Genomic DNA, 22439 nt, shown 5'->3' on the forward strand with positions numbered 1-22439 from the left:
CTTCAACAAAACACCTGATAGCAGAAGCTGGAGGGAGCAAGTCGTATGGCATCGGCAGTCACAAGCAGCAAGCGATGGGTGCTGGAGCTCAGATCCCCTTCTCCTTTTCACTCAGTCTGTCAGCGGGGGGAGTGCTCCCACCTCAATCTAACCGACATAAGCCTCATAGATTTGAAGCTAAGCTAATGTAAATACTTGCTCACAAGTAGGCCCAGAGTTTATCCTCTAGTTAATTCTAGTTAACAGTACTAACTATCATAATAGGGATTAGGGGAAAAACAAGACAGAGGCGTTCACAAAACCCACATAGCCAGTGGTGGGGCACACAAAGCACCACCGGCAGCTAGAACAAAGAGTGATGTTACCATTCAGGGCAGTTCCAAATTCAGGCAGAGAGGGTAGACACAAGGCCCCAATAGGACCCTGGCCTGTGGGAAAGAGACGGCCCCCAGAGCAATGACCTGCAACTTGCTAAACCAAAGACCCCCACCGCCTTTAAGGCTTAGTCGTGCTGCACCAGGGCCCCGTCTGTACCAACCTCTGTTAGCCCATGTGTGAGGTTCTGATGCTGAGCACTCTGCCAAGGCTGGACACATGCTACCCGGAGCTGCCCCTAGCCAGCACCAATGCAGGGCCCCGTCTATACCAGCCTCTCTTAGCCCATGTGTGAGGTTCTGGAGCTGAGCACTCTGCCAAGGCTGGACACATGCTACCCGAGCTGCCCCTAGCCAGCACCAAGGCAGGGCCCCCTTTGCTAAGCCCTGACACACAACCCATCAAGGCCTCTCACAACAGGGAAGACTTGATTCACCTGGTGCTTCTTTCCTGGCTCTCTGGAGATCTGATGCCTCACCCCAGGGCATGGGGCCTGGTGCTGCTGCTGCAAGCCAGTACCCACACCCCGCGCACAGGCCAGCTTCAGCAGGCCTCACACACAAAAAGAAAGGGGGCTAGAATAAGCAATGCACACTCAAGGGAGCCCAGGCGGCTGCTTTCGGAAAACTCAATCTCCTGAAGACATGAATTTCATCAAAATTGGTGAAGAGTGGAAAATTTCATATTGTGCTGCATCTGTCTGAGGATTTCTTTAAATCTTTATTGTAAGTAACTCAAAACACAGACAACACGTGAGTCCCGAGTGTGAAGTTTCTGAAGAGTTGCTTGGATATACAGTGAAGGTACATGATTACTCGGCCATACTTACAGTTTAATTCTGCTTAAAATGTAAATTGCCAGGGAGAATGGGAGAGACTGTCACCAACCAGCCAGAGTGCAATCAGGTGACAAGGAGAATCTTAGAAAGCCCTTTTCCTTGTTCTACACAGTCACATGACAGGACCACCACAGCTAGATTTTCTTTAAGAGACTTTGTTGCATCAGAGTGGCTACCCTGCAGGGGATCCAGTGTAGGGGGAGGCGGGATGGGACGAGGGCCATGGGGTGGGGACTCACCTGGTAAGTGTCCCACAGGCGGATGGTGCAACGCAGAGGCAGTTCCCTCATCAGCAGGTTATTCATCCAGCGGAAAGCAAACTGCAGGTACCGCACCTCATGCCCGTCCAGATGGCGGTGGACTCGCTCTGCACAACACAAGCACAAGCAGTCAGGGGGGCTTTGAGGACAAAAGACTAATTCCACTGAGGAGAGACTCCACATCCACTCTTCAAGAAGAGAACAAATAAAGGGCTGGAGGGATGGCACCAAGTGGTTAAGAGCACTTGGTGATGATTCAGAGTAACAGTTGTGTCAGGTGCATGTGCACATTTGGGGTTCTTCACACCCCGATACCCACGAAGAGAACAAAGTCTATACACGGGGGGGGGGGGGTAGGGGGAGTAAAAATTAAGAAGCACATGGCTCCAGAGGTGAGTCTCAGTAGGTCGAAGGGGCTACAAGAGATCTGAGGAACTAAGCCGTCAAGCTCCTAGAGATCCCATCCTCAGCGAGGTCCCAGCCCACCTGCACCTAGACTCAGCAGACCTGTCCCATCCTCACCCAGGTCCCATCCCACCTGCACCCAGATCCAGAAGACCCGTCCCATCCTCACCCAGGTCCCATCCCACCTGCACCCAGATCCAGAAGACCCGTCCCATCCTCAGTCAGGTCCCATCCCACCTGCACCCAGACCCAGCAAAACTGTCCCATCCTCACCCAGGTCCCATCCCACCTGTATCTAGACCCAGCAGACCTGTCCCTGTCCAGACCAGGAAGCCTCTAGATGCAGGACTAAGTACTAAAGACAACAGAGTTTCACAGACAGCCAGGCTCCCCCAAATGTGTCCCCCAAAGAGCAGCAGTAACTTGGGGGGGAAGGGTTTATTTTACCCACAATTCGATATAGTTCATTATCAAAGGCAGTGAGAGCAGGAACCCAAGTAAGGCAGGAACCTGGAGGCAGGAGCTGATGCAGAGACCATGGCGGGGTGCTGCTTGCTGTCTCACTCATTAAGACTTCTCCATCTGCCTTCTTGAAGAACCCAGGACCAACAGCCCAGGGATGGTACCACCCACAGTGGGCTGGGCACTCCTCCATCAATCTCTAATTAAGAAAATGCCCTACAGCCAGATCTTATGGAGCCTGGCCACTTTCTGGCTTCTTCTTTGGCTCCTATTCTGCAGCATGAGCTGTCGCTCTCACAACTTTACCACCACTGTGATGCCACCTGTCCTCATCAGAGATGAACTGATGCCAGTGTCCTATGCTTGAATCTCTGGAACTAAGAGTCAAATTAACTTCTTTTTAATGAAGCAGTTTCAGGTATTTCATTATAGTATCAGCATACAGACCAATTTAGGTGGATCTAGAAGAGAAAGTTCAGGGATTAGACCCTTGCTAGTGATGGAAAATAGAAAGCAATTCAAGATCAGTGAAAACAAGGTGGCACATAATAGCTACAAAATGGAGCTGTGAAAGCAACCATGTTCCCTCCGCTGTCAGAGAGGCTGGAGCAAGGTACTAGGAAGTCTTTGAGAAGAGGGTTCCAGGAAGAGGAGGCTCTGAGACCCCAGGACAGGACACTGAATGGGGTATGGCCCTGAGACCCCAAGAAAGGTCACAAGGTGGGGTGATGACCCTGAGCCCCCCCCCCGGTATTTACTCCTGATCTAAGAAACAGAAGGACCCAAAGGTCTCTGTGTATCTGCCGCATGCTTCTTCTGCAGGGAAAGACTTAAGACCCAGGGTTCCAGGCCCAGCAGAAAAGCTTAACTGTACCACATTGCTGGGCAGTGGGGCTACCTGCATGGCAGCTCTTCCAGTTGGTTCCACTCACTGAGGATGCTTGGCTTCCACATATAGGCATTTGTCTGGATTCTGTCTATTAAAGAAGTCTGGCACAGACCTGTGCAAACAGGACAAATTGACTTCCTAATGGAATATAGGTAATTTCTTTTAAAGAAGACAAAAAAAATTGTTTCCATCCTGAAATTAGCTGTAGTTACAAAACTAAACTGACAGAAAGATCCAAAGGCCCAAGTGGTTCCTCATCCCAGCAACCTTTGCGGCTCCCAAGGGCACATCCTGCTGGGACAGCAGCAGCCTCGGCTGTGGCCCAGTGCACTGAAGCAGGACGCTGCAGTTGATGTGAAATTCAAATCTGATGAACACTTGCAAACCAGCAGTTTAGAAAATGACTGAATTTTCTGAACAAGATTCTTTCTACAGAGGAGCATGAGGAATGAGCTTTCATGAATATGCAGGTGGCTGCTTGGGGACTCACAGGCCCAAGGGTGGTAGCAGCCCAGGGGAAGAAACCCCAGCATCTCAAACAGCAGGCAATGAGGACAGCCTGAAGAGCAGCCTACGCCAGCATCAGGACCTACTGCCACAGCAGGTGTGCCAGGCAGGTGGCCTGGCTCCGCTGACCACTCCCAGCCAGCCACACTGACCAACGGTCATCAGGCCACAGTCGGTTCACTTCTCCCTTCACTAGTGCTCAGCTCTACTCCATCATCCCCTCCTCAGACGGATTCACTCGGTGCCCATAAGTGACTGCCAAGTCTTCATGGTTAAGACTCAACTTCCCCAAGGGCAGAGACGGTCTCCTTGGAAACTCTCGGTGTTAAAGAAATAGCTGGTGCTGGAGATCTCCACTCAAGACTCGGAAAAGATCAAGTGAAGAAAACAAGGCACCACAGGGACTCACATCCAGGAGCCGCAGCCTCCTGTGCTGCTGTAGTTCCAGCAGCCCGCCCACGGGGAAGGTTCGAATCTCAGGACCTGGACAACAAACAGATCTAACATGCACCATGAAGGCAGGCAGCCCCTCTCTAAGACAAACTGACCAGAGACTGCGCTAAAAATTTCAAAACACATTTCTGGACTGTCTAGCATTGGTGTAGCCTAGCAGAAGAGGGAAAGCCAACTCTTTCTGCCCCGTACAAAGCAGACACAGGGACCAGCAAGCTGCAGCTCTTAGGGCTGACTTGGTGAGCAGCAGATTCTGCAGGAGGTGCACAGCAGGCCCCAGGTGTGGTCATGTCCTTTGCAGAGGACCAGCCCTGAAGAATGACCACACACTGACAGCAATAACTACATAAAGGCACAGGTCAACCCTTACGGAGGAAAGCTTGCTGTGGATCAGTCCCCAGAGGGGCCCTCCACACCGGGGCTACCTTTGAAGCCAAGCCACTGGAGGGCAGGTGCTCATCTCCTCCCAGGAGCCAGGCAGGACAAGGCTGGAGCCCCTCAGCTGTCTACGTCACCAGGCTTCTAAGCACTTGGCCTTCTCTTCTGCTCAACATGGGACCTTCAAACTCCTAGAAGTTTGCTAAAGGGCAAGCGCCACACTCATTAGGTAATGAGACCATAAGGACCTCTGTGGGTGCCTGGGGCCAGTGTTCTGCTGGGTGGTCTAAACACTGCCAGGTGGAACCACTGACTCTGGAATGTCCCCCCTGGAGCCACCTGGACAGTGTCCTTGTTCATAAAGAAGTGGCCATTTTTCACTGACTGCACGCTACTCAGGAAATAGGTAATGAATGATAAGGTGGCCTAGCCACCAGCTCTCCAGTCAGTTTCTAATGTGCATAATGAGTCTCTGGCAGGGCATCCTATTTTGAACACGGTGTAAGATGGACTGCTAAACTCTAGGCGTGCTTCCGATTTATATACATCAGAACTGCAAATGTGTGCGCTGAAATGACTCATTTTGCCTGTTTTATAAGCAACCTGAGCACATGCTCTCTCACTGATAAAGGAATCTAGTCAGCAATAATTTCAAAAACAAAATTTCCATTTCACTGGCAATCAAGGTTCAGGCATAATGAACGGGTGGGCAGATATAATTACTATCATCTTTCAAGCCACTATGTCCTGTGTGCCAGGGCAAGGTGCACTGCGGTACAGTCATCAGAAGGGACAGTAGCCACAGCCCACGGCGTGTTCTCCTCAGTGCTTTCAACAGTGGGTCCGTGGGCTGCAATCTTGCAGAAAGCAGCTAGTCTTCTGGACTGAAATGCAGGTAAGTCATGCAAACACACTGCACCCTAGAGTTCCCACTACAGGTTAGCAGTATTGACATGGGACTAGGCAACAAAGATTTATTTGCACAAAGAGCAGACACAATGGTCCACATTTAGATACCCCACACAAAGAAATCTTTCAATCCCCTTGCTGAGTGGAGGGCAGGCTGAACACCGCCTACTTTGCTGGGCCTCGCCTGAATGGGCTGTAATTAAAGGGAAAGATTCCAGTCCTCTCATCAGTTAGGAGGACAAAAAAGAACAGAAACAAGAGCAACTGACAGCCAACTCAGGGCCTCTGTGACCAAAAAGCTGCTTCTCCACCGCAGGAAAAGTCAAGTCCTAAGTGGGTGCTGCACCCCCAGCCCGCTAGAGGACCTGGAGACCTGCTATGTCATGGTGGCAGGAACCGGATAGGAAATACCTGAGCTGTCTCAGAAAACCACACTGGAGGTGATGACAGCAGCAGCCACCCTCCCTGAGAAACGGCCAGGCAAGTGTCCTCTCAGCAACGCCAGTGCGCCAACCTCCAGCCGAGTCAGGAAAGCCAGAGAAGGGCTCAAGCGGGAGAAGACTCAGCACAGATGGCTCACAGCAAGTAAAGGCTCTGGGGGCACACAAGCAAGGGCCATGCAAGCCAGATATATGGAGACCAGAGCTGTGGGGATCAGGGCTCTGGGGACAAGGCTTAAGCAAGCCACCTACCTTCCATCACCAAAGAAGAGTAGACTATTAGCTCCAGGCTCTAACCAGAAGGGTGTTCTCACTCCCTCTTGGCCTAAGGGGGTTGGAGAGTGGAGCAAGGCCCCAGGGATGGAAGGCGCGGTGGAAAGGGTATCTATCTGGCCATCCCTGAAGATCAGGCCAGGCTCACTTCTGCTCCTGAGGTTTTCTGGTTTAGGAAAATCAGAATGCCCGGGCAGTGCCTATGAACACAAGTGACCTGTACTGCCATGTAATGAGCTGCAACGCTTCCCACAAACACACCACTGCACTCTAATAATGGTCAGATAAGCTCTTCAGGGAGGAAAAAGTTTTCCTCAGAAATTGTAATGGAAATCAATAGAGTGAGATTTTATTTAGAAATTTTTAACACCATTTCAGAAATGTGCTGATCAGGCAAAGAGAGAAATCTCAACACCCTCACTGCTACTCCTACACAAAGAGCTCCAAATCTCAGCTGATCCCAGGACCAGAGAGCCTCCAGTCCCTCAAAGGCATCCCAGGAGGCAAGAGAAGAGGCAGAAAAGCTGGCTTTCCAGAGTTGTATCTGCAGCCGCACACAGAAGCTACCACTTGTGTGATTGGCAATTCACCAGCCCCTGTGCCTGGTCCTGACGGGGAGCCTTGCAGCCTCACAGCCTCACACAGAAGCAGCCACCTGTTGTGTGCTAGGTGATTCACCAGCCCCTGTGCCTGGTCTGTTGACAAGGAGCCTTGAAAACCTTGCCATGCCTCTGTTATACTGGTGGGCACTGCACAGCTCTGGGATAGGGACTGGTCAACTAAAACCAGGAGCCTTACTGGACCCTGGGAAGGCGAGGGGCGGCGGGATAGAGTGTGCCACTATGTACCCAAGATGCATTTGCTCACACCTACATTGTACCCCATAGGAGCGCTCAGCGGCCATGTGGTGCCTTCTCAGAAGCCAGCACTATGGTGCATTGGAGAGGAGATGGTCTCGATACCGCAGGGGCAGGCATGAAGCTCCTTGAACAACAGACTCTTACCCTGTGCAGCTCTCCACTGGGTTCATCCTCCTGCCTCATGCCCCATAATAAAACTAGAGCTGTGAGTGAGAGCATCCTGGATCTTATGAGCCACTCCAAAGAGCTAGCTAGCCTTAAGGGCTGTGGACATGGCTGAATTCTGCATCAGTCAGTAGTAAGAAATGAGCATGGCCTGAGGACCAGAGTGTGGCTGGCATCTGGGAGGGCAGTGGTCACCATGGCCTCACACTGACTTGTAGACTCTAATTCTAGACAGATAGCATCAGGAGTATGGTGGATACCAGGCTGGAAATTGAGTGTAATCATCAAATGCCCCAACAGACCTTAGGGTTGAGGACAAACACATTCCTTCAAAACATGTCCTCCAAGGGTCATTTCTAACATGATTATGTAAAAAGACAGCAGTTTGTGTGCCTTGGTGGCCATGTTAAAATGACCCTTGGAGGACTTGTCAGACCCAGAAGGCACAGCGTTTCAAGGCAGGCAAGACTGATGTGGCTAATTCAGCCCCAGGAAGGAGCCACAGCAAACTCAGTCTTGGGCCTTACAGGAAGAAAACAATACCTCCCACTCTTGGGACCCTGGTGAGCAGGAGCTCAGAATATAATTAAGCCTCCTGGCAGACTATATAACATCAGGGTGTATCTGATACCACAGCACAGTCTTATCATCTCTGGAGAGGCATTAAGGTCTATTTTTTTTTTTGACAGTAACATAATCTAAAAAAAATACAGGTTTCTCTGGAGCTACACAGAGCTGGGCAACGAGGTATTAGATGACTCTTGCTCCATAGATGTGCTCCTGAACATCTCGGTAAGCCGTTCCTTCCAAGACAGGGCTGTCGTCACATCAGAAAATAACCACCAATCCAATTCAGTTGGAAACACTGGTGCTGAGTCTCCTGGCTTCCCAGCACTCAGTAGGTCTGACTGCACATTCTCTGACGGATCAGTGAAGCCTGCAGAAGAGAAGGGGACCAGACGGCAGGGAGGCTGAAGACAGGCCCGCAGGGGCTTAGTTCCTGGCTCCTTTTCATTCATCCACTGTGAGTACAGTGAGCACAGTGGTCATCATCAGGTGGCCTCTCAAGCACTCTCCACCTCGTGTTTGAAGCAAGGTATCTCATAAAATCTGGAGCACAGCAATCCAACTAGGCTGGCTGGCCTGTAAGCCGCAGAGATCTTCCCGTTTCTACTTCCCCATATCTGGGATTAAAGTCATGCACTGTCACACCTAGTCTTTTGACTCGGGTGAGGGGGATCTGGACTCAGGTTTTCATGCTTACATGACAGGCAATATGCCCAGGCCTTGTCCCATACAACTCTCAAGAGACGATGCTGTAAGGATCCGAAAGGGGACTGCAGCATTCGGAAGGCAGCCTATGCTCACCTGGGACGGAAGCATCTACAGAGCATCTTCTGGTTTTGATATCTGTCCAAATCTCCTTTCTGCTTCCTGGTTTGGGTGGCTTTCTACTCCAATACCTGACTTCACGGCACACAGGCTGTGTTCCTGCAAGCTACAGAACCTGAGGTTTAAAGTGTCTCATTCATTCAAGTTCACTTTCTAGCGTGGCAAAAAACATGGAGCAAGCTCCTTTGCACAGTTTGTGTGTTCTGCCATTGAATGTCTTTCCTATCTTTGTGGAAATCAGCTGCTCGTATGTGCAGTTCTTTCCAAACACTCCATCGCAGTGAGCTTTAGCTCAGTGTCAATAATGCACGGCCTCCATCACCGTTCTTGCACTCAGCCAAAGCTGGGCCTGGCATGCAGTTCATCTTGCTGGTGAGTCTAGGTATGCCAGGGTCTCTGTGTGTGCTCGTGAGCATGCCCTTTCCTGCAGGAGAGCAGGTTGGGATCCTACGTAGGATTGAGCTGGATGTGTGGTCAGTTAGGGGGAAATGCTATTTAATACCCCGACTTCCCATGTCTCTGGGCATGACTGGGTCACTCTGAATTTCTCTTGGCTATGTTTTGTAGCTTTCGTGGTCAGGATGTTTGTTTTAAGTTTTCCTGAAATCACATTTTTATGCTACTGTAACCAGTGATGTTCATTCATTCACTTGCTAATGTCTGTGTGTGTGTGCTTGTATACACACGTGTACTCACATATGTATAGAAGCTAGAGGACAACATGGAGTGCCACTCCTCAGGAGGTGCCATGCACATCGCTTGGTTATTTTTGAAACAGGGTCTCTTATGGACCCAGAACTCACCAAGTAAGCAAGCTGGCTAAGAAGCCCCAGGTACTCACCTGCCTCTGCTTGCTGGCACTGCGATTACAAGCACGTGCCACCATGCCTGTTTGCCTCATGTGGGTTCTGAGCATCAAACTCAGACCCACCCACTGAGCTATCTCCCTGGCCTACTCAGTTGCTGGTTTCCTGTGGCTATTGGCAAAAGCACTACTCCTGTCTGTTGGCCTGGTGTCCCAAAGCCTCAGGAAACTCCCTTCCAGTCCTCGTCACTTCTTTTGCTGTTCCCATGGACTTTCAAGAGATGAAGGGATGTCCTTTCTCTTTTTCCAGTCTGGCCCATTTGCACACTGTGTGTGCTTCCGTTTGCTGGTTTTGCCTCTGCATACTGGCTGGACTCCCTGTATGCATGCTGAATAGAAGTAATGAGAATGTCCAGGCCTGGAGAGAGCACGCAGCCTCACACCGTCTGTATGAGTTTAGCTGCCAGAGTTAGGAAGTTCCTCTCCACTCCTGGATTACTGAGGGCTTTCATTAAGAACGAACACTGGGCTTTGTCAAACGCTTCTCTTGCGTACACTGAGATAATTTTATGGGTCTGTCCTTTTTTGATATTTTAACATAATGGACTATATCAGATCCTTTTTCAACAGTTAAATCAACCATGCATTTGAGGACACAGCACATGTCACAATGATATATTATTCTTTTAATATGGTGTTGGATTTGATTTGCTCAAAGTTTTGTTCAGGATTTTCCATCTATGTTCCTGGAGGGTACTGGGTCTGCAGTTCTTTCTTTAAAACCACCTTTAGTTTGGGAATCAGAGAAACATCAGCCTTACAGAATAAACTAGGAAGCACGTGCCCCTGTTCAATTCCCAGCGGCTTTAGAGAGTCAGATATCCCTTGTTGAATGCTTTCCAGTGAGGGTGCCTGTGTAATTGTTTTTATAAAATGTTCCCATTTCAGAACATTGCCAAATGTCAGAACATGAGCAACAGTCCCTACTTTCTTCATGCTCAGGGGCCGGCACTGTCCCACACTCATATTGGCAATCTGGGTATTTTGGGGTTTTGTTTTTTTCCCTTGCCAGTTGACTGTAAGTATTGACTTACTGACTTTTTCTAAGCAAGCTTTTGGGTTCAGTCCCCACCCCAGTTTCTTAAGGCACGAGTGAGGTCCCTGACTTGACAACTCAGGTTTCCTTCAGGAGTGTCTAGCACTGTGTTTCCCTTTGCACACTGCTTTGTCTGCATTTGATGGAGCCTCTGCCTCTGTATTTCTAAATTTTTATGATCATTCACTTTGAAATAGTTTCTAATGCCCCTTGTGATTTCTCCTACAGTCACTGGGACCCTTGAGAGGCAGACCCTTCTGTGAAGACCTACCATGGCAACAACACAGCATAGTTATTCTTGTGCAAGATAAATCTCGATCCTCCCATCCCGAGTTCTGCCTCAGAAGCAGAATAGGGAAGCCTTGAGAACAGGCGGTGTGCAGGGAATTACAGACTCACGTTGAAACAGGCTTCCTGGAAATGAGGTGAGCATTCAGTGTGGAAGGTGGGTGTGCTGACTGTCCCTAGAATTCCTTGTGCAAGTCAAGTGAGGTGCACCCTGCATTCTTGGCTTACCAAGAAGCCCTTCCTGGCTCCCAGAAACCAGAGATGGGCAAGGCTCCCTGGATCCCAAGGTCACCACATTCAGTACTACCATAAAATGACCCCCATCTGCATGCCCAATAGAGCCACTCACTAAGCATCTGCAGCATGCTAGCCCAGGCGGAGGCAGAGTAGGGCCAGGGCTTCACCTTCATCAAGGCCTGGGCTTTCAGACTTAACCTCCCAGCCCTCACATAGAGCACACTCAGCTAAGGTCCAATTAGGAGATCAGGGGGCGATCAGTGTCCAATTAGGGTCCCCACCCATCCCCACTACCCTCTTCCACCCTAACACTGCCATTCCCATGCCCTTGACCTGACATGGTCAGGCATGTGGGACATGCCCACAAAGGAAAGTCCCTCATACAGTCTGGCTTGAGAGACTGGGCATAGCAGAGTGGGGCACGAACCCACGCAGTAATGAGGATACATGACTACAAAGGGGGTTGTGGTGAGTACAGAGGGCCACGTGGGAGCTGAGAGTGGAGCCCACCAGGCACCCACAGTCTAGCGTACAGAGGGCCCATCACAATCCACCTCTGAGTGAAAAACTGAAGTGAAAAGGTGTGGCCTCTAGCACACAGTCCCAGGACTTTTTAATTCATGGGCTGATGGCTCATGGGCCGAGAGGATAAAGCATTTTCAAAAATAGTCAATTTTCCTTGATCCTTTATGCCCATGCCAATGCAGTTACTTAACTGGGGGGTGAGGTTTCCTATGACAAACAAAACACACAGATCTCTCCAGCAGCCATGAACAGGAAGGATGCTGGGGACACTTGGGGAACAGGTCTGATGACCTACATCCAGGCCAAGACTTTTCTTCTTGAGGTCAGAGTGAATCACTGCACTTGGAAGTCTCTGCTTACGACGTAATTAACTGGTCTCAGCTCGGCACTAAACCCGGAACATCAATCTCGGCATGGGGGCCACAGAGACACCATCATCTGGTCCAGGGCTTGCCAGGCTTCATTCGCTTGCACTTCTTTGCCCATGGCGGCCATTGCCATTTCCAGGTGGTAAGCACTCCACACTTGGTGCCCATCACGGTTCTGCCTCCCTGTCCCAGAACCTCTCCGTGGCTGGGAGAAAGAAACGGGGGCAATGAAGAATCAATGCCCAGGGACAGCAGCCCATGTCTCTGTGGAATGCGGCTCCTGCCCTCCCACCCTGCAGTAACTCGAGCAGTTTGGCTTTCCCACAAGCCATGAAATGGGCTGGGTGGGAGAGCGGAGACGTGCTGGGGGCCTTTCCTTCTGACAGCACTCTTTTGCAGCTGTGCTGAGTGTGGCCTGGGGAAAGGGCTCTCAGAACAACTGTTAACACTCTAATGTAGGACAGAACGTCCTCTGCAGCCACAAGCCAACTGCCCAGCAGTATGAGGCCTTAAGAGAGAGACAAAAAGCAATCCTTCTGTTCTGCAGGGGGGTTATGTATGGGCAGACAGGAAGAGCACATAATGTGTGTCCCAGGATCCTTGGGGTAACCCAACTCTAAGTGGTATGACAAACTGACCCCTCAACTTATTCTGGAAGAGCTCTGAAGATGTGCATATGCTGGGAAGGAAAAGGGAAAAGACTGTAGGGCCTATAAACAGCAGAGAAGTGGGGGTGAAGGAGAACCCCAGGGGTAGGCTGTTCTCCCATGGTACCATGGAGAAGCCAGCCTACTAGCCTGACACCAAGATCCCAAGACAACTCTGTGGACAGAAGCAACCAGAGACTTGAGGCAAAAGCTGGCAGAAGAGCAAGCTAGAAAAAACATTCCAGCATGGAGCTGGCTCCATGCTCTTGAAGGGAGGGAGGCCAGACAGCCCTAGAACCTGCTGGTTCTCAATCAGGCCTTGAGAGCAGAGATATCCCAGAGGGACAGAGCATCAACAGCACTGAGAGGCTGCACCTACTCTGGTTAGGCTAATAGCACTGGGTGGCAAATGTCATAATTGCCCCCACAAATCAAGGAGACTCAGCCACTCTGCCCAGCTTGGTCTTCATTTAGGAGAACGAGGAAACCCAAGAGGCCTGTAGGTAAATGGGTACCAGGGCACAACAATCAGGCACCAGCAGATCTACTCCTCAGAAGAAAGCAAACGAGCACTGAAGACTGGCTCTTGCCTGGCTCTGGGCACTGTGGCCTGCTCCTGAGGAAGCCCATGGGCTAAGCCTCTGCTGCACACTGCACACAGGCCTTCTTCTGCCCAAGGGAACTTCCCCAAGCTGCAACATGGTCCCGGGGGAACCACATTTACACATGTGCTTTTCAATCAGCTTGTCTGCAGGTCTCAAATGAAGCACCATCATCATTTCCAGTTTAGAATCAGCCATTCTGAGGCCTAATGAGGCTGCACACTGCAGAGGGACTGCTGTGTGGCAAGAGGCGGTTACCGAGAGGACTGCCTGGGCCAGAACCACACTGTTGATTTATTTTCTGCTCTCCGACTGCTTACCTTGTCAGGGTAATAAAAATATTTTCACTTGGCTGGTAATAAAACCGAATCCAGTTTACTAGCTGTAACTGAATCCTATCTTGAAAGAATAAGTCAATTTTAACCTTACAATGTAGTCACGACAGCTTTCAGAGAAATTTCATTAAAATCACATTTAACTGGAATTAAAAACCCAAGAAAGGGAAAATGTACAAGGAGATAAAGCCGTTTAACACGCAGAGGTAGGATCACTGCTCAGTAATGAGTTCCAGTGTTTTCTTCCTTAAGGGAATGGGAACAATATTGGTAAAACAACTATTGGCCAGAGGTCCCTCTGCAGCTTTCACCAGCACCCTGCTCTGGAACTGCTCCCTAGGAGTGCACCTGTGTGAGCCACTGACAAGAACATTATAACTCCCATGTCCTCACACAGGACAAACAAGTGAGGGGTGGTGGGGACACCTCTCACTAAGCCATGCTACTAGCAGGTGACATCCATGGGGGCTAACCTCCAGAGCTGAGGCTAGAACTCTCTACCACTGAACTGGGAAATAAGCCCCCAAAGTGCTCAAGGTTGGTGCCTGGGAAGGTCCGTTGTCTCCTTGTCTTCTGGAGCCCAACTTCCCATTTTTAACTCAACGGCCGACAGCCTTCCTGACACTCAGCCTCTAAGACTTTGGGACCTAGGGTCCTTCTAAGCCTGAAGTTGGAAGCCAAGCCATTCCTTAGGCTTCTGCCAGTTGATGAGGTACGTGCCTGTTTACTCTTCATGGTCAGTCTCCCCATCCTGTCTCCACGCCAGCACCAGACCACACTGGTCCCTGATGCTAGAGTTACAGGAAGCATTCTACGTGAAGCCCTGAGCCATCCTGTAGCAATTGCCTACAGATAGTACTGAGCATGTGTTCTTGGCCTCCAAGGTGCTTTGTGTAGCAGGCCGCCAATGACATACTATAAACCAACTTGTTTCAGAAGTTCTCTGGTTATGCACAGTATGAGGGGCATCACTGAGGAAGACTGAAGGAAGAGGAACTGGGAACCTAGGCTGAGGCAAGTAAGAAAATGCACCTTGCTGCATCCCAGCAGCACATTACTGGCTCTGTGTATGGCCTGTGCTGGGTCTTCCCTTTGGCCAGTTTCTGTTCCTGTCACCCATCATCTTCCCTTGTGTCACAGTCCTGCCACCAAGAATGCAGACATGCTTTCCCCTGCCATAAAAACATGAGGCAAGGGGCTCTAAAGATGGCTCAGCAGTTAAGAGAATTAGCTGCTCTTCCAGAGGACCTGGGTTCAATTCCCAGCACCCACATGGCAGCTCACAACTGGCTGTAACTCCAGTTTCAGGGAATCTGACACCTTACATAGGCATACATGCAGGCAAAACACCACTGTACATTTTTTTTAAAGTAAGAGATTTTTAATGAGGCAAAATAAATCCTCCTCCTTGTACTCTGCTTTCTCTAGCATTAAGTCAAGGTGATAAGGAAGCACATCCGACTGTCAGGAAGGTGGCAGGAAGGTCAGGGACAACAATGGCTGGCCTGAGCATCCTACAAAGTGACCAATGGGAACAAGCAGCCCTAGGTTTGGCCAGCCTCAAGCCATGGAGAAGAAGAGGACAGAAGAGGACAGGCAGCCACTGTATACAGGTGTGTGAGTATAGAATATATATATATATATGTACATATATACATACACATATACAGGAGTATATATTTGTATGAGTGTGTATGTGTGTTTATGTATATACAAGTTTGTATAAATATGTGTGTGTATAGTAGTATACAAATGTATAAAAAAGTGTTTTTGTGTGTATGTGTGCCATGTATAGGTAGGGCAGGTGTGGTATGTTATGTATATAGATACATGTGTGTAAATATATAAGCACATATATGCATATATATACACACAGGCAATGTATACTCATATACATGTGTATGTATAGGCAGGTATGTATGTATACAAAGGTGTATATATAAGTGTTTATGTGTGTATATATGTGTTATGTGTCTTTATATGTGTTTTTGTGTGCACGGTTACTTTGTGCACACAAGCACATATGTGTGCCTTCTATGTATAAATACGTGGTTTGTATACATTGATGTGCGCAAGTACAACTAAGGTTGTGTGTGTATAATTTCAAATAATCTATTATATTTAAGGCCATAGTCTCTCCATTCTTTGAAGTGTCTAGAAAGAATTGTGAGCCTGTAGCTTCAATTGGGCTTAAGTTACACTTTGTCCCTCTGAACACATACTTAGAAAGACTCCAGATAAGACAAAGGAAGGCAGGGAAGTCAGAGCTTTAGTGAGTGCCGAGTACCGCCCCCCCCCCCCCGCCCCAAGCATATTACATTAAACCTGGCAGTGTCACATGGAAGCCAAAGGCAGCTAGGCTGCATTTTGCTTGCTGGACCCATAGCAGCTACGTGGGGTTGAGAGATTAGGTAGGAAACGAAGTTAATGCTGCTTTTACTAACGGAAAGAGAAAACATGAGTAAGGACCCCAGGGAGGCATTTCAGTAGCTCAGTCTCCTCAGTGGCCCAGCAACAGCTTTAACGCTACTGCAGCAGCATCTCTGGCTGACCTGCCTCGACCTTTGCTCAGGCTACTCACCACATAGTTTCCCCAGGCCCAGCAGTGCCTCTCTACCTTAGGCTCCCTCCAACAACCCCAGAACAATTGAGTTCCTGCCTCTTCCCTACTCCCTAAAGCCACCCCACACTGTCGCTGTGCCTCCAGAACCAGGCTTCTTGGAGATGACACCAGTGTCTCTCTAGAGGGCTCACTTTCATCTCCTCTGTGAACGAGTTCTCTGTGGTCTTCTGACCGGGCATGAGCAGCATCTCTCGGGCACTGCTGAGGCGGTACATGCTCAAGCAATCTAACACCAAGCAAGCCCAAATGTCTCACATGTCAGAAAACACAGCAGACACTTCATGTACGCAGAAGCCCCTGTGCCACAGTGAACATGACATGAGGACAAGGCCTGGAAGTGGGGACTGGCCCGAGACTGTGCAGAGGTGCCCTGGTCACAGCAAGAGCTGGAAGCCTGCTCAGATCTGGCAAGTCTATCCTGGCAGCAATCCAGACTATGTGATCTCAGATATAATGCATGTTAACAACAACAAAATGTGCTAGAGGTCATTATGATTTTCTGGAATAATGTAAATTCTCATATTCAAATATACATAAGCACTCCAGATGCAACACGGGCAAAATCGCACACCGCATTCCTTGTCCTGAGATTCCACCAGGAGGCAGGGGTCTAGCAACCTCCTGTCACTGCGTGAGAAATTCTTGGTGGGTGTATGTGGCTACTACCTATAAAAAGGCTTTAAGAACTCAGACGAGGTAGACAGTGAACACGTGTGTTATCTTCTTTAGCCTACAGTCTCCCTAATACATTTAAATAATGTGAGAAGCAGGACAGGGCACAGACAGCATTCTCTTTCTGCTTGCCAAACAGTGGGGGAGGAGAACCCCCATCGGGGGTCTGGAAGAGGGGGAATGGTGCGGAAGAGGGAGGAGGGGGAACTGGAGGATAAGAGCGAGGGGATAACAATCAGGATGTAATATGAATAAATTATATTTTTTTAAAGCCCCGAGACATGTATCTACTTGAATATGGACAGAAGCAACTGTAGGACACGTGGCAGCTTTTAGTTACTTGTGTCCCTTGGCCAGGAGTCTTATTCTTCCTGAAAAAAATGTAGAGCCGTTAACCTTTCCTGACTTCAGTATTTCAGATGTTTGTAAAATGAATTCAGTTTGGATGGGACTGAAGCTTACACAAGTCTCCAATGTGTCCTTTCTGGGCTGGTGAATATAATGTCCATCAGCTGGGCTCAGGACTGCCCTCTCAGCTTGGGCTGTCCCCTGACACCACTGGGGCCAAATGACCTGGGCTGCCCAATAAAATGGGAAGGGGCTTTGTGCTCCAGTCTCTGTTGGACACCCTTGGAGCGCATACATGTTTCTCAAGCCCTTTGTCCTCCTACCTCAGGCACTGGGCCTCTACAATTAGCCTGAATCACAAAGTAAAGACCAGCAGGACAGAGCCCCCAGCCCACCACCAGGAAGGCTGTAGAGGACAAACTCTACTCTTAGCTGCTAAGGTGCAGCCATGTGATTCCCAAGGCACAGGCCACACGCTAGCGTCTAACAGTGGTACACACTTCGACACTCAGTCACTTGGAATTTGGTCAACATCTTACCCAGTGCACTGTGAGTATATGGCCACGCACTCAAGCTACACAGAGGAGTCACAGCTAACCTTCCCGGAGAAGCAGGCAGCACTGAAACAGACAGGAAGCAACAGAGGCCACTAGAAGAGGAAAAGCCACTGCTGACAGAAAATCAAACGGAAGGAGCAGGCAGTGGCAGGCACGTGTGGGCATGAGAGAGGAACCACAAGGTGAGGCGAGGCAGGCCTTGAGTATATGCACCACATCCTAAGTAAACACCAGAGCTTTCATGTCCCACTGGGCTGTCTAGGCTGGCCTGAGGGCCTTGGTCCTTGTCACACACAGTCCTGCACGTGGGTCTTTTCAAGTTCTGCAGGCACATAAGAGCCCAAGGGGACTACACAGCAGCATCCCCAGGCCGCTAATGCTCCCAGCAGCACTTTTGGCAAATGGTAAAGATCTTTCAGCCACACTAGTACAGTCAGTGGTTATCTGATGATGATGGCTCTGCTGGGGGGGGGGGGCAGGAGAGAAGGGGCGAGGTCTGTTCTTCTCTGAATAAATGTTTTCATGCACAACCATAACAAACATCCATTCTGGCCTGTCCACCACAGGTTGAGTTGAGGGCTGGAAATGACAACCCAGCTGTAGGTTCCACCTGCTTCTCCCCCACAGAGAAGCAGTATGTCTCACAGCAGATCAAGAAATCAAAAATAAATGAAAAAAAAAAGAAAGAAAGAAAGAAATCAAGTGAATATGAAAAGGGAAAAGGCACAGGATGCTGTTTTGAGCCCATCACGAGTGCCATGCCTTGGCCTTTGTTCAGACAGTGGTCCCAAACTGGCACTATGTGGCAGTCTCTCCTAATACCCAAGTGTCCCAAGTGAAACTCACTTCTCCCAGGGTGGGGAGGAAGCCCGTCAAGGCAGCCTGGCCTACCAGCTGTTGCCTCAACACTAGGTCAAGAAAGTGTGTGATGAGGAGGGAATGATGCCCTTCCCAGGAAGCACAGCACTAGGGTTCGCTACAAGCACGCAGCCCCCACGAAGCAAGTGAGGGTTGGAAACCAGCTTCTGCTGTAGGTGACGCTGCTCTCACATGAGAATCGCGAACCCTTTCCAATGCCCTGGGAGCCAGCGAGCTTACTGATCTACATGTCAGGCAGGCCTAGCCAGAAAGGGATTTTGCCTCTCTGGAAGTAGTGCTGTCTGGTTTGTCTGCAAAGTTCTGAGCAGACACAGGCCAGACATGGTGCGAAGCTGTGTCCTGCACTGGGTCTAAAGCTGCAAGGACTGGTCTCCTAGTTACCCTTGGCATCCAGGTGAGTTTACTCACCTTCCATCTTTATTTATAGTTCAAACAATTGAGGTTCACACAGCCTGGACTTTCCACCTTAATGGGTATGTTTGCTGAAATGCAGACTGCAGAGTGACATTCTAGCAGACTGACAACACTTTCTAGTGTATTTATTAAGCCCATCCCCCTGAACAGTCGTCGCTGATGGGGATCTTTCTTCTGTAATAGCTTTAACAGTTTCTGGTAGGGTACGGCGACGACTCCTTCCAGCACTCAGGAGCCTGAGGCAGGAGGATCACAAGATTGGTGATATCTTAATCTACAGTGAGAGATGTCTAAAACACAAAATTTCTCCCGTTGGTTGGTTTAATTAAATCCATTGTGACATATTTTCACAGTTTTCTCTGTTATATCCAGTAAGGATCCACTGGCCCTGAATCTGAGCACTGACACCACTGTTTCCTCAGATTACTAACCTCTGTCCTCCCTCCCTACAGAGTTTCTAGCTCATGGTCTCCATCTCTACCTTTCTGCATCTCATGTCCAACTCTCTCTCTCTCTCTCTCTCTCTCTCTCTCTCTCTCTCTCTCTCTCTCCCTCCCTCCCTCCCTCTCCTTCTCTCCCTCTCCCTCCCTCCCTCTCCCTGTCCCTCCCTCTCTCTCTCTCTCTCCCTCCCTCCCTCTCCTTCTCTCCCTCTCCCTCCCTCCCTCTCCCTGTCCCTCCCTCTCTCTCTCTCTCTTCCCTCCCTCTTTCTCTCTCTCTCTCTCTCTCTCTCTCTCTCTCTCTTCCCTCCCTCTCTCTCTCTCTTTCTCTCTCCCTCTCTCTCTCTCTCTGCTTCCCTGGGGCTTTCCTCTGACTCGCCTCCTAGTGCACTTGCTGCTGTATCTGATGCCTTAAGCCTGCTCACTGAACTCTTCACTTAGATTTTTTTAAGTATCATATTTTATTATTATCACTGTGTGTGTGCGAGTGCGTGTGCATGCGCGTGCGTGTGTGTAGGAGAAGAGGATTTGCCATGGCATATATGTGGAGGTCAAAAACCACCTCCATGGACTTAGCTCTCCACTCTTATGTAGATTCCAGGGATCAAACTCAGGTCATCAGGCATAGGCAGTCAGTCATTTTTCAAACCTCTTCTGCAAAACCGAATAGTCTTCTGTTCTCTAAAGCTACATTCACGATTCGTTTTCTTTCGTTCACAATAAGAATAGCAGTTTTCTGTGTGTGCCTACAGATCAGCAAAGCACCCCACTTAAAGGACCTGGCTCTTTTATCTACTTATTCTCACTGCAGGAGCCCTGTGTACAGATCATCCCTGACTGTTCAGGCCACTTTATTTGAAAACAAAATACAGTGAGAATTTACAGTCTGCAGGTTTACTCTAGAAAAGATTTTGTTTTCTATGTCATAAGCCTTGTGAAGAACACCAGCAGAGAACCTTCAAAAACACAGGTCCCAACAATAGCAGAAGCCGGGCTGGGGTCACGTGAGGACTGTGTGACCCTCCCCGCCCTCCAACACACACAAACATATACACCCTGCTGTGTTGCTCTTCCGGCTCTCAGGGGACAGGCAGCATGTCCTAAGACCCCTATTCTGAGTAGACCAGAGTTCACCTAACACCCCACAAGGCTGTCAAAAGTAACAACTCCCTGGGACTGCTTATTGTGGCAGTGGGCATGCCTAGTGGACAGCAGCAGTGGCTGTGGTGCTGGCTGCTCTCACTGGGACCTAACATGAAGGTCCAGTGACCCTGAATCTGACAGCATCATACGCCTTCTCTCAAAGGACACTGCTTTTCTTTCCATTCCCTTCTCTGTCCACTAGCTTTGGCATACCCGAACTGCCTTCTGAATTGTCTTCAGCGGGAACCTGCTTCAGGGAAAGCCCCTCCCCTCTCCTCCTCCTCCTCCTCCTCCTCCTCCTCCTCCTCCTCCTCAGAAGTCCCAATTCCAACTGTTCAAGCGGCCATGGATGTCTCACTGGCCGCCTGCCCACTCCATTGATGGTCTCTGCTTTCCCCTCCAGGACCACCTCAAAGGCTGCTGCCTGCTTCCTCCTCTGCCTCCACGACAGGCATGACCCTGTTTACATATGCACCGTCACACTCACAGGGCACCTTCCTCAGAGATTCAGTAGCGCTCGGGAAGAGACATTACTCAAAATGGGAAATTTCTTAAAAGTGTCTACTCCTTATGACAAGAAAAGAGAGACAGCATGCACCTTCAACATTCTCCACCCTTCAGCACGTCCCTCCGCCCCTTCTCAGACTCTCCATGTCTTCTGACCTCAGTGCCCACAGCCTCACACATCCACCACTCCCAGGTTCCCCATCTCTGCTCTGCAATTATCCTTTTTACAACATATGAAACCCCCAGCCCTCAGCAGATCCATGAGCACTTCCTCTTTACCAAGGTATCTGTGCTTTCTGAAACACACGCTGACCCTCCTGGAACCCGCCCCCATCTTCAGCAGGTCCTAGCCCATTTCCCCCTGCTCATCCCCCCATCCCCCCCCCATTCCTGAAAGGTTTATAATGAGTCTGCTATAGGTAAGGCTACTGAGGTCTCCAAATACCAGTGAGGGCAGGGTGAGGAGGCGGCTCCCAGCCAGGACTGGAGGCCCCAGGACTAGATATTTCCTGTTTTCACAGTCCAGTGAGAGCCTCTTTCACTGCAGTTACACAAATTTTCAGAGCTTTTACCATGAGAACAGAAACAGGGTGCACAGCCGCCCTGGGACACTGGAGCCCATGCTGTGCCGTGCAGAGCTGGTCATTGCCGCCCATCCTCACACAGAAATGAAGAGGCGCTTTACCCGGAGTGCACACACGACAGCTCCAGAGTGGTCGCTGCTGCTCTTCTGAGCAATCACAGTGTAAATCTACAGCGTGCTGCCGTCTGAACCACAGCACCAGGAAAAAAAAAAATCAATTCAAGCATTTCCCCAACTGCAGCGCTGGAGCAAACCAGCCCTGGCCACAGCTTAAGGCTCATGGAAAATATAAAATAAGCCTTCTAAGGGGCACAGGAGGAAAAGAAGAACCTGCTCGAACTGTGTAACTCATAGCTCCTGCAAATAGTATTTCAAAGAACTAAATGAGGCCAGGGACACTTGTGAAATCGCTGGTAGGAAAAAACTTCAATAGAGCCAGGCAAGAGCGCACTGAGTGCAGAATAAATGCACAGGGCACACTGACAGAAGGAGGAGCGGCACTTCGGAGAGAGGGTGAACAGCAGCTAAACACACTGGATCCAATAAAGCATCCCTAGAAGCGCGTGCGACTTCATAATATGGAAATGAGGTAATAACCATCAGACACAGAGCTGACTCCCAGACTCAATCAAGGGACGCAGTGCAGTTTCGAGGTTTTTGGCTTTGGTTTATAATGTCACTCAGTCATTTCCCAAGCCAAGAGTCTTCCTATGAAGAGAGCTGTGACAATTTTCTCCTGCCATGGAAGCAGCCAGGAGAAGGCTGGG

The 22439-nt window shown here is 49.7% G+C and overlaps 1 protein-coding gene across 1 annotated transcript in view; it reads right to left on the minus strand.

The window, feature by feature from the left end:
* Positions 1 to 22439, minus strand: part of TBC1D22A (TBC1 domain family member 22A) — a 281680-nt gene that overhangs the window by 106624 nt on the left and 152617 nt on the right. Inside the window, exon 11 of the mRNA XM_084748944.1 lies at positions 1453 to 1580. Within this exon, the coding sequence (XP_084605070.1) occupies positions 1453 to 1580 (128 nt within the window). The remainder of the gene's footprint in view (positions 1 to 1452; positions 1581 to 22439) is intronic.

Source organism: Acomys minous, assembly GCF_964271855.1.
Source record: "Acomys minous genome assembly, chromosome: 12".
Taxonomy (NCBI): Eukaryota; Metazoa; Chordata; class Mammalia; order Rodentia; family Muridae; genus Acomys; species Acomys minous.